Genomic DNA, 13,830 nt, shown 5'->3' with positions numbered 1-13,830 from the left:
TCACAGCTTACTGTGGAGCGAGATCTAGCTCCAGGGCCCCTATCTTCCAGTGCCGGGGGTAGTAGGCATGTCACAGCTTACCGTGGAGCGAGATTTAGCTCTCGGGCCCCTCTCTTCCAGTGTCTGGGGGTAATAGGCATGTCACAGCTTACTGTGGAGCGAGATCTAGCTCCAGGGCCCCTATCTTCCAGTGGCGGGGGTAGTAGGCATGTCACAGCTTACTGTGGAGCGAGATCTAGCTCTCGGGCCCCTTCCACCCATCTCTCATTTATCGTACAAAATGCTCAAAATGACTGTATAGCCGAGGTCGCACCAGAATACCCCGTGACATGACATGACATGAGCAGAGGGGACATTAGACCTTAGAGGTCCTTCCGCGGCCATAAGAATCAACTACGATACTACAGAACGATGTTCGAGCCACAATACTCATGTAAATATAATATTAATATAGATCTTTTAAAGTTAACACTTTGACAACAATTGCATACAATAACCTTGCATTTTGTTTTGTATTTGAAACTTATACCACAATTTTATGAATACAAATACAATAAAAATAGATCATTTGTATAAATTGCTCTAAAAATATACTGCACGTTGTTTAAGCTACGAATATGTTTGGGGATTTCAAGAGCAGAATTCTAACGAGCACTGACTGACAATATTGTCAACACGGGTGTCAAGGGCGCCGTTGACAGCTGGGTACATATCATCCTCTCTGGGGTACATATCACCCTCTCTGGGGTACATAACATCCTCTCTGGGGTACACATCATCCTCTCTGGGGTACACATCATCCTCTCTGGGGTACATATCATCCTCTCTGGGTACACATCATCCTCTTTGGGATACATATCACCCTCTCTGGGGTACATAACATCCTCTCTGGGGTACACATCATCCTCTCTGGGGTACACATCATCCTCTCTGGGGTACATATCATCCTCTCTGGGTACACATCATCCTCTTTGGGATACATATCATCCTCTCTGGGGTACATATCATCCTCTCTGGGATACATATCAACCTCTCTGGGGTACATATCATCCTCTCTGGGATACATATCAACCTCTCTGGGGTACATATCATCCTCTCTGGGGTACATATCATCTACTCTGGGGTACATATGATCCTCTCTGGGTACATATCATCCTCTCTGGGTACATATCATCCTCTCTGGGGTACATATCATCCTCTCTGGGGTACATATCATCCTCTCTGGGGTACATATCATCCTCTCTGGGGTACATATCATCCTCTCTGGGGTACATATCATCCTCTCTGGGTACATATCATCCTCTCTGGGGTACATATCATCCTCTCTGGGGTACATATCATCCTCTCTGGGGTACATATCACACTTTCTTGGGTACATATCATCTTCTCTGGGGTACATATCATCCTCTCTGGGTACATATCATCCTCTCTGGGGTACATAACATCCTCTCTGGGTACATATCATCCTCTCTGGGGTACATATCATCCTCTCTGGGGTACATATCATCCTCTCTGGGTACATATCATCCTCTCTGGGTGCATATCATCCTCTCTGGGTACATATCATCCTCTCTGGGGTACATATCATCCTCTCTGGGGTACATATCATCCTCTCTGGGGTACATATCATCCTCTCTGGGTACATATCATCCTCTCTGGGGTACATATCATCCTCTCTGGGGTACATATCATCCTCTCTGGGGTACATATCATCCTCTCTGGGGTACATATCATCCTCTCTGGGTACATATCATCCTCTCTGGGGTACATATCATCCTCTCTGGGGTACATATCATCCTCTCTGGGGTACATATCATCCTCTCTGGGTGCATATCATCCTCTCTGGGTACATATCATCCTCTCTGGGGTACATATCATCCTCTCTGGGGTACATATCATCCTCTCTGGGGTACATATCATCCTCTCTGGGTACATATCATCCTCTCTGGGGTACATATCATCCTCTCTGGGGTACATATCATCCTCTCTGGGGTACATATCCTCTCTGGGTACATATGATCCCTTCCTTCAGCACTGTACACGTGCCTGCGAGCAACAGTGATCCCGTACCTCAGTACACCATTAATCCCACATTTCACTACACTATCAATATTTCCGTATTTCAGTACACCATCACACTAATCCCGTATTTCAGTACACCATCACACTAATCCCGTATTTCAGTACACCATCACACTAATCCCGTATTTCAGTATACCATCAATAATCCTGTATTACAGGACACAATTAATTCCGTAATTCAGGAGACAACTAATCCAGAATTTCAGTAGACCAATATTTCAGTAAGTCAGTAGACCACCAATCCACTATTTCAGTATTAGACCACTAATCCAATATTCTAGTAGACCACTAATCCGGTATTCCATTATACCACTAATCTGGAATTCTATTATACCATTAATCCGGTATTCCAGTACACCATTTGTACACCAGTACAAATTGCCGGCTGCAGTTTCGATGCCCTGGATACAGAATCTGTACTCAGTAGATTGACGGTTGAAAGGCGAGACCAAAGAGCCAGAGCTCAAGCACAAAAAAGCAAGCACAACTAGGTGAGTACAGAGAAACATGTAGTGTTGAGACCTGTCTTATACATGTTGTGGTAGATGTCATTGATAGTAACAGATGAACTCTTATAAGTATCCCTGAAACTTATCCCTAAGTATCCCTGAAACTTATCCCTAAGTATCCCTGAAACTTATCCCTAAGTATCCCTGAAACTTATCCCTAAGTATCCCTGAAACTTATCCCTAAGTATCCCTATCTTGAAAAAAAAATTACTTGCGCACAGTATTGCCTCAACCGTGAACTGTGCAACCTGTCAGTTCCACAACACTGTGATGCCTCAGGTATGCCACCAGCAATAATCCATACAAGCACCCACAACAATATGTGCTCACACATCCCGCGTGCACAACATGTTGGTTTAGATTTAGCTACTAAGAACGAAATGTCCATGTAGCACGGGCTATAAGTGAACCCGTAAAGGGCACAACCATTACCACCCACATATGTCACTCCACAATTCAGTTTCAACACGTCACCTCCAGTACACCGCCCCCGTATATCGACCACCAGACAACTGTAGCCACCTACCTAACTTACCTGCCTACACCCGCCCCTTCGTACTCAACCCCCAACCTTCCAAACACACGGCCACTTGCTACACCAAATGTATCAGTGAACCACCTCTGCGCCAGCAGGATTGGGGCGTTTTAACGGCGAGAGGGAGCATGGCTGCAAGATTTACCAGGCGTTCCAGTAGAAGGTAAACTATAGTAGATAGAGCCATAGAGTAAAGTACGTTCCACCCATCTCTTTGGAAGAGCGACAGTCTCGCTTCTTGAAGGTCGGCGTTCAATCCCCGACCGTCCAAGTGGTTGGGCACCATTCATTTCGTTCCATCCCAAATCCCTATAGTCGTAATGGTTTGGCGCTTTCCCTTGATAGTTCCTTCCCTCCCATCTCATTTCCAAGCCTCCACCTCCCCAAACACCACCTCCCTCAGGGAGCCGGTCGGCCGAGTGGACAGCACGCTGGACTTGTGATTCTGTGGTCCTGGGTTCGATCCCAGGCGCCGGCGAGAAACAATGGGCAGAGTTTCTTTCACCCAATGTCCCTGTTACTTAGCAGTAAAATAGGTACCTGGGTATTAGTCAGCTGTCACGGGCTGCTTTCTGGGGGTGGAGGCCTGGTCGAGGACCGGGCCGCGGGGACACTAAAAAGCCCCGAAATCATCTCAAGATAACCTCAAGATAACCCTCTCCTGTGCCTCTGCTGGTTCATGAACACTAACTTGAAAACAAGAATATCTACAAAAGAGGGAAAACTGAAATTAAAAACTAATAGCACAATTGAACATATATAAAATAAACACGAAACAAGGAGTGGAAATGGAAGAGGAAATGTTAATAAAACGTCTCGGGAAAGGACTAAATAATAGTGCACTTAAAATGGCGACACCCGCAAGCCAATGTTAAATGGTTTCCCATTATGGGGGACAAGCAGCCTTTTAGGCTGATCGCGGTCCCACTAGCCCAGCCACTGACCTTTCCCAGGGTTAAATTCACAACAATCACCAAACGCCAACGTACCTATTTACTGCTAGGTGAACAGGAGCATCAGAATGGGCTCACCATAGCCTGTGCTACTTGGAACTTTTTGTTCCAGGTAGCGAATCTTAAAAAGCAACAGAAGCATCAGGTGAGGAAACGTGTCAAACCGTTTCAGCCTTCTCGGGAATCGAACTCGGGTTCAATTGGCTGTGACAGACTGCGCAAAGAATTTTAGCCTGTGGTTCCGGGTGGGATAAAGTAACCGCCATACCCCCCGACTCCGAAGGAAACGGCCCTGACAGCTGAGTGGACAGCGCTCGGGATTCATAATCCTAATGTTCCGGGTTCGATCCCCGGTGGAGGCGGAAGCAAATGGGCAGAGTTTCTTTACCCTCAGCTCCGCCTACCATACACGCCACACCCTCAGCTCCACCTACCACACACACGCCACATCCTCAGCTCCACCTACCACACACACGCCACACCCTCAGCTCCACCTACCACACACGCCACATCCTCAGCTCCACCTACCACACACACGCCACACCCTCAGCTCCACCTACCACACACGCCACACCCTCAGCTCCACCTACCACACACGCCACACCCTCAGCTCCACCTACTACACACACGCCACACCCTCAGCTCCACCTACTACACACACGCCACACCCTCAGCTCCACCTACCACTCACACGCCACACCCTCAGCTCCACCTACCACACACACGCCACACCCTCAGCTCCACCTACCACACACACGCCACACCCTCAGCTCCACCTACTACACACACGCCACACCCTCAGCTCCACCTACCACACACACGCCACACCCTCAGCTCCACCTACCACACACACGCCACACCCTCAGCTCCACCTACCACACACGCCACACCCCCAGCTCCACCTACTACACACACGCCACACCCTCAGCTCCACCTACCACACACACGCCACACCCTCAGCTCCACCTACTACACACACGCCACACCCTCAGCTCCACCTACCACACACGCCACACCCTCAGCTCCACCTACCACACACACGCCACACCCTCAGCTCCACCTACTACACACGCCACACCCTCAGCTCCACCTACTACACACACGCCACACCCTCAGCTCCACCTACTACACACACGCCACACCCTCAGCTCCACCTACCACACACACGCCACACCCTCAGCTCCACCTACTACACACACGCCACATTCTTAATCTACAATAAATCTCTTAAGCTTTCGCAGGATCTTAATCCGAAATAAATAACCGGCTGTAAGGAAACTTGGAGCGAGAAATGAAAGTCGACCTCCAAAGGCCATAATAGTAAGTAATATTACTAACGTCTAAAATTCAATGTTACAGGCCGGGGTTGGGGAGTAGGCCTGTAACTGGGGGTCGGGGAGCAGGTCTCCTTGTTTCGGGAGGCCTGTAGGCCTCCCCAAATAACCCCAAAGAAAAAGGTCGAATGGAGTTAGGTCTTGAGACCTAGGAGGCAATTCGAAATTAAAAAAGAAAGAAACATTAACATTTTTATGTAAGGGAAATTGCCTCTTAATCCAGACTTTTGGGACACGTATTATATCTGGGAAGCAATATCCACAGGAATACAACACCCAATTATTAAAATGATTACATACATTTAAGTTAAATCAAGACACTTAGACATGACGACATTTGTGTAGCTACGACAGTGTGTGTGTGTGGAGGGCAGCGTAGTCTGTTAAGAGCTATATTATAAATCCCCATCTTCCTGGAGGGTCAGTTCTACGGGGACATGTAATCAGTAGCCTGTATGGGCCAGCTTTGGCTGCATTATTAGGATATCCTCCTCAAGAACGCTGGAGTAGATCAATTGGAAAGCTCGACGTGCCTCCTACCGGCTGGTCTGAAGGGTCTAATGCCTGGGTAATAAATAATAAACTGAGAGAGATCATGCCCCAGTTCCTGCTCATAGAGGTCACTCTCACGCCTTTTTTTAATTGGCACACATTTAGGTACATCTGCATTTGTGCCGCTGCCCTAGACTATATGAAGGGGATTACAGTGTGTGTCAAGAGCTAGCTACGTGATGCTAAAAATCCCTATCACACAGGATGGTTAGTCATACAGGGCCATGTGTATGCAAACTTTACATGCAATATGAGGATATCCTCAAGAACACGAGTTAGTAACTCTCTCGCCAGGTGGTGGCGGTGACATAATAGTCTACGGCAATGCTGCGCCACCTTTCACTTACAGATTGTCTCTGCTGGTGCAGTGATCCATCACCTGTATTCTCTTTCCATCGCCTTGCTAGCAGTCAGCATCTCCCAGTCCCATTACAAATTTCAGACAAGATTTAGCAGTTGCCAAAAACATACTATTATATATATATATATATATATATATATATATATATATATATATATATATATATATATATATATATATATATATATATATATATATAATAACACGTGGTACGTTGCCTGACATGCGGACAAGGGACGTGGTGCACATGTACTCCAGGGAGGAAGTACGTGGCCAGACATGTGGACAAGGGACGTGGTGCACATGTACTCGAGAGAGGAAGTGAGTGAGCAAGCACCCTGAGGGAGAGTCGACCGTCACTCGCACGCGGTACACTAATGCACCAAGTTTTCATTCCGTACAAATTCATGGGCACAAAGTTTAGCCGTAAACAATACAACTTTACCCTAATTACTTTTATGGAGAGTATTTCACGCCAGAAGCCTAGACACAGTAATTTCCAGAAACTTTAACTATCTATTTAGTTGAAAACGAAGTGCGCCAACACCAAGTCACAAGATCTGTCTCATTTGCAGCCGACAGAGAGGTATCCCCCCCCTCATGCTGATTGGGGAGGCTTCCCTCCCCCATGCTGATTGGGGGAGGTATTCCCCCTATGCCAAACCAATTGAGAGAGTATGCTCGCATTTTCCTCAATGGTGGTGGGAGTGTGGCGCTCACCTGGATGATGGTTGATGATGGTGGTGGGAGTGTGGCACTCACCTGCTTGGTGGCTGATGATGGTGGTGGGAGTGTGGCACTCACCTGCTTGGTGGTTGATGATGGTGGTGGGAGTGTGGCACTCACCTGGTGGGTAGTTGCTGTGGTTGATGATGGTGGTGGGAGTGTGGCACTCACCTGGATGGTGGTTGATGATGGTGGTGGGAGTGTGGCACTCACCTGGATGGTGGTTGATGATGGTGGTGGGAGAGTGGCACTCACCTGGATGGTGGTTGATGGTGGTGGGAGTGTGGCACTCACCTGGATGGTGGTTGATGATGGTGGTAGGAGAGTGGCACTCACCTGGAGGATTGTTGTTGTGGTTGATGGTCCAGGTGACGGAGGTGCAGGCAGTGACGTCCTTGCCGCCCTTACAACAGGTCCACTGGCTCCTGATGAAGACGCCCTGGTGGTACCACTCCGCCAGGCACTCGTTGTCCGCCACCACTGTCAACAACAACAAACATTATCCCGCTACAACCACCACCACCACCACTGTCAACAACAAACATTATAATCCTACCACCACCTTCACTAACGCTTCAACACAATCCCACCTTGTACATGCTTCCATATTATTGATGCATACATAATCATCTATAATGCAGCAATTATACAAACTTCTGCAACATATTATCAGTAATATGTTGACCAAACCACACACTAGAAAGTGAAGGGACGACGACGTTTCGGTCCGTCCTGGACCATTCTCAAGTCGATTGTCGATGGTCCAGGACGGACCGAAACGTCGTCATCCCTTCACTTTCTAGTGTGTGGTTTGGTCAACATATTTCAGCCACGTTATTGTGACTCCTCGTCTGCAACAGTAATATCACACTAATATCCTTTTGATCAGCCCGTCCTCCTAAGGTTTCGCAACGTCAAGAAACGATCTTACTAAAGTGCACTTATCCTAACCTACCAGAGGACCTAAAACAGAAATCTAGACAGTATGTCAATTTCTAGAGCCGCTACTATTTTCTAGTACGACGATCTTTTGGCCTTAGGTAAAGTATACATCAAAATGCGACGTTCTATTAGAAGGACGGGTTGTTTTGATAACATATACATATTATCCAAAGGTATATTACACAAAAGCTGAAAGTAAAATTAACCTGATGGACATTTTTCTTGGACAAAACTAATTTTAAATCCTGATTACAATCATTTTACGTGCATCTGTAAATAAAATAAATTTATATGGACGCTAACCTGTTTTGCTTATTTAAACTCAGGCAATAAATAATTCTGTGTCTAAAATCACTGTTGTAAATAAACCCAGCTTGAACCCTGACAACTTCAATCAAATTAGCAGCACATCACCCAAGGAACGTGAAGCATCTATGAGCACACAGGTCGCTCTGAGGCCGGCTGCCTAATTGGCTGACTGGCTTGCCTGTTGTCTGGCTAAATGGGTGGCCGGTTGGCCAAGCCATCCAGGTATGGTCTTTTTAAGCCGAGGCCGACCCCCAAAGAAGCAATCATCAATTATAACGTAAAGTGTATTCAAAATCTGTATTTTCTCAATTCGACATTGCTGGTATACTGTGTATTATAAATGTATGTATGATTAGGTCAAGATCAGGCTATGCTGGAAATAATTTGTATTTGTAGAACGAAAATGAAATGATTGAAGCAAGTTCTAACGTAATCAGTTGTGAGTCAAGTATAAACAGGCGGTTCAGGGGCTGAATTAACGAGCATTCGGCCAATGTTTTGATGATGGGCTGGGCTGGCTGGCTGGCTGGCTGACTGACTGGCTGGCTGGATAATTCGCTGTTTCATTTGATCATTCAGCTAGCCAACCAGACAGTTAGCTAGTAAGAGAGGCAGTCAGCGAGTCAACTACTAAGCAAGAAGCTAACCAGATCGTCAGCCAGAAAGCTAGCCATTTAAAAAGAGATCTGTCGGCCAGACAGAAAGCCAGTTAACAGTCAGCGAGAAAATCGGCCAACTAATACGCCAGCACGCAAACCAATCAGATAGTCTGCGGTGTACATCCTCCCATACACATAAGAATGTCTAACAAAAATTACAACAAGTGCAATCTGGCAGCTACTATACGCATACAGAAAAACTTCTGAAATATAATTCCGTCTCATAGCATTCAAAATATACTCTGAAATTTATGAAACTGGAAATGAAATTGAGTCAAATTACCGCTTTCTCAGGCAACTACTTTTTAAAGTTCAGATTATTGTATTAAAGTTACAAAACATGCACAATAAAACAGCAAAATAATCAGATAACAATGGAAGAAAGGATATGACAGGAAATATTGACTAGACTCAGTAAAGAGAAGAGGAGCCATAGGCACAATCTAAGAACGCTCTATGAACATCAGAGGTCCGCAGCTCTTCAGCCGCCTTCCACAAAGTACATATTGCCAGAACAAAATTTTATATTTTCAAGAAGCAACTGGATACGTTCTTGCAAGAAGTGCCCAATCACTCGGGTTATAATAACCCGAATAGTTATTCAATAATAATGTATTTAATAGTAAACATTCTACCTTATATTCTTGGCGCTTCAAGTATCACAAGGTTCAGTTATTCGAGAACACGACGCCATAATCTATAACTCTGGTTGATCTGTAATCCCTAACAGAAAATATGTCTCTAACAGAACCCTTAATTTCACTTGACCACCAGTTCCCAAGTGCAAAGAAAGGTCACTCACGCCTTCGGATGTAGTCGAGCCACTGGTCACGCTCCTGAGAGGTGACGGCGGCGATGTAGAGGACGAACTGCTCCTTCTCGTCGGAGAGGTAGCAGAGCTGGAAGACCCAGTCTCGCTGGAACACGGCACTATCCACGCACTCCACCGCCACCACTCGGCTCAACTCCACGCGTCCACGTTCCTTCCGTCGTCCGCTCTGCAAGGGCACCAACCACGCACACACACACCGCTTTTAGTACTCTGCATATGCATAACAATATTAGTAAACACAAAAGGCTATTTAAATTTCGGCACAGGCTAAACTTAATTATGGCATAATTTAAAATGTCAGTACAATCAATCTCCAGGATAGGCTAACATTTGGTACCAGGTAAGTGTTAAAAACTGTAGAGGTAATGGCTCACACACACACACACAGGGGTGTGTGGCTGAGTGGACAGAACTCTAGACTCGTGGACCTAGGGACCGGGCTTCGATCCCCGCAGCCGGCGGAAACAGATGGGCAGAGTTTCCTTCACCCTGATGTCCTGTTATTTAGCAGTAAATAGGTACCTAAGTTAGACAACTGCTACGGGCTGCTTCCTCTGCGTGTGTGTGTGTGTGTGTGTGTGTGTGTGTGTGTGTGTGTGTGTGTGTGTGTGTGTGTGTGTGACGGCTGCCAAACCTCAATCTTCACAGGGAGAAGCTTTTCTTACTAAGAGTTTTCTTGGGAGAGAGAGAGGCTTGTTCACCAAGATATTTCTCCTTTCAAGAAAGCTTCATTGTTAATTTAGAGTTTTTATTGGGAGAAGGTTTTATTTATTAAGAACTTTCTCCTTGAAAGAGAGATAGGGTTTCATTCTTAAGAGTTCTCCTTACTAGAGATAAGAGAGTGTGTTACTTCATATGTGTGGGTCGGCTCATTTGTTTCCAGTCAGAATCACTCTAGTTTGTTATCAGCAAGTCTTTTTTGTTTGGGGGGGGGGGGAAGGGATTATCAAGATACAGTAATTTGCCTTTTCAAAAGGGCCATATATATTTGTATAGAAAGTTTGTGTGTAAAATTTTATCTTAAAACTTGTGTTTTTCCCTTTTTCTACAAAAGAGCTTCTTTACCTAATAGAGCTCTTTATGATACTATTATCTCTTTCCTAATTCCAAGTGGCCACTCTATATTACTATAGCCATTCCCACTCTCCATCTAGGCACTCTCTTACTATTATAAACATCCCTTATGTTTAAAGCGCTAACATACAAAGGCTTATGAAAAACCACATTAACAGGAACATAATAAATCAAGCTTTATAATGGAAAATATAATGGCAATGTAGACAATTTATGAGCACGAGGCTTATGGTCGATACTTAAAGAACGGCTCCATGAGGGGTTATGAGCACCAGTGTCAGGAGTCGATATATATATATATATATATATATATATATATATATATATATATATATATATATATATATATATATAGTGTTCATATATATAAATAAATATATAAAGTGTTCAGTGAGGATCCACAAGGTCTTCTCTGAGTACTCTTTATTTTCTTCTCCGAGGCTATGGGTCCCTACACTTGCACCAGAGGTGGTACCTCTTCTAGCTATAAAAATACATATATATATATATATATATATATATATATATATATATATATATATATATATATATATATATATATATATAGAAAGGACACCAGGAACCAAGATAATATTTGATTAAGATAATAAATCTGTTCTTATATTCTGCGTTCCATGAATATTACAAGATACAAACGTTTATACTGCCAAGTCCGAATTCGTGGAATATTGCATCAAAAACCTCCATTATGAAAATGTAATGTATGTTTTCCAACAATATTTACAATCCGTGTGCGTGAATTCATGTATGTATATACATATGCATGTGTGTGTGTATGTGCTTACTGTTCGTGCCTGCAGGATCGACCTGTTAGATCTTGGATCCTACCTTTGTAATTGTGGGTTGGCTAATGTACTAACTCCCGATCTATTTTCCTCTCTCATATCTACTACAAATATTTCTGACACTGTATACACACGCGCACGCATCCCCAGGATGAACCCGTGGTATGTCATATTCATCAGACGGTGAATATGACGGTGTCAATCCTGGCCTCGGGCCGGGCTTGGGGAGTAGAAGAACTCCCAGAGCCCCATCAACCAGGTATCGAGCAGGTATGCCTTGAATGAATGGATCTCTGCTTCAAATTTGGTACAGGTGTCCAAAACAGATACCTTAACAAATAGACCTTGCTCGTACCTACATATATGCCGACTCATATTTAATGATGGGATATGTACAAGGCATCTTGACCCCCTAAACCATCCATACCGAAATGCCCCATTACAGTCTTGGGGAATCTTGGATCAATACATCAAAGTTACTACAGCAAGCAAAAGAGGCCGAGTTGTTGATATGAATACAGTTATGTAACAAAATGTTATGTTACGTAGTGTATAGGGCTCACCATCACCTCTGGAATGGCGAGGCCTACATTACATCGTCACAAAGTGAGATATAGAAACAATACTTTTATCAAATGGCTAAAATGACACAAAGTGGTCTCAACTCTGCAAACAATTTCGACACCTTACTACCAATAACAACAGCCCCAACTTCAATATGGCCTCCCGAAATGCCACAAACCCAACATTCCGTGAGCCCAATCACCTTAGGTATCGGCAGTGCTCCTCATAGACTTGCTGGCATTAAGTGAAATATTTATCTGAACTGTCAGTAGTGTGTATCTTAGACTGGTGACTTGCCGCAAACATAAGTAGAGGCATTAACATTAAGAATAAAAAGATAGCTGGTATGTTTATCACATCTCTGTTTTCCATAGTTCCAACTGACCTGCCTTCAGATAACTGAAGATAAATCAGCCTTTCATGGACATCAACAATTTGGCATGATAATTGGGCCTCGCAATTAGTGATATATTTGCCAATTTATTTCTAGAATCATTTGGAGCAAGATTATCATTCTTCACCACTATGTTCCATTGCTACTCATCTTGTTTAATGCTTAGAAATATTAATTGTGACTTAAACCTTCGTTTTTCTGACTAGACAGAACCTTCAGGTCTCTGACCAGACAGAACCTTCACGTCTCTGACCAGACAGAACCTTCACGTCTCTGACCAGACAGAACCTTCACGTCTCTGACCAGACAGAACCTTCACGTCTCTGGCCAGACAGAATCTTCACGTCTCTGACCAGACAGAATCTTCACGTCTCTGACCAGACAGAATCTTCACGTCTCTGACCAGACAGAATCTTCACGTCTCTGACCAGACAGAACCTTCACGTCTCTGACCAGACAGAACCTTCACGTCTCTGACCAGACAGAACCTTCACGTCTCTGACCAGACAGAACCTTCACGTCTCTGACCAGACAGAACCTTCACGTCTCTGACCAGACAGAACCTTCCCGTCTCTGACCAGACAGAACCTTCCCATCTCTGACCAGACAGAACCTTCAGGTCTCTGACCAGACAGAACCTTCAGGTCTCTGACCAGACAAAACCTTCACGTCTCTGACCACACAGAACCTCCCCCCCCAGACCCCACCATCCCACTAGCACTGTGATATAATAAATTAGATATAATAAATATATTAAACAATTAGATATAATAAAAGCCTTACAGGCACAACCCGTCCTCGGGTTCTGTTAGTCCAAGTTGTGTCCGACCACCAAAGACGCATTCACCAATTTAAACGTAATCCGTACTCAAAATTGCTATTTTCTCAAATATAGAAATAGTTTATTGAAATCTGTTGTATTATTAGTAGTTCAGTTAGTTAAGTGTGGTATTTATAGTACAAAGTGAAGCATTTACAGTTGCGATTCAAACAGAGGACGCGAGCGAAGCACTGTCTAGCCTGGTTATCTCCCAAGTCACAACTCCCTGTTACCTAGCAGTAAAATAGGTACCTGGGAGTTAGTCAGCTGTCACGGGCTGCTTCCTGGGGGTGGAGGCCTGGTCGAGGACCGGGCCGCGGGGACACTAAGCCCCGAAATCATGTCAAGATAACCTCAAGATAACAAGTCGAGCCTGGT

The 13,830-nt window shown here is 44.7% G+C and overlaps 1 protein-coding gene across 2 annotated transcripts in view; it reads right to left on the bottom strand.

Annotated features, from left to right (window-relative positions):
• Positions 1–13,830, bottom strand: part of Btk (tyrosine-protein kinase Btk29A) — a 495,654-nt gene that overhangs the window by 377,674 nt on the left and 104,150 nt on the right. For both annotated transcript variants that reach the window (XM_069306275.1, XM_069306274.1), the window contains exons 3-4: positions 9,765–9,960; positions 7,389–7,532 (exon numbers count right to left, since the gene is read on the bottom strand). In XM_069306275.1, coding sequence (XP_069162376.1) covers positions 7,389–7,532; positions 9,765–9,960 — 340 coding nt within the window. The remainder of the gene's footprint in view (positions 1–7,388; positions 7,533–9,764; positions 9,961–13,830) is intronic.

This window comes from Procambarus clarkii, chromosome 57 (genome assembly GCF_040958095.1).
Source record: "Procambarus clarkii isolate CNS0578487 chromosome 57, FALCON_Pclarkii_2.0, whole genome shotgun sequence".
NCBI lineage: Eukaryota > Metazoa > Arthropoda > Malacostraca > Decapoda > Cambaridae > Procambarus > Procambarus clarkii.
The sequence above is the reverse complement of the archived record's forward strand: the minus strand, read 5'-3'. Positions and strand labels throughout refer to the sequence as shown.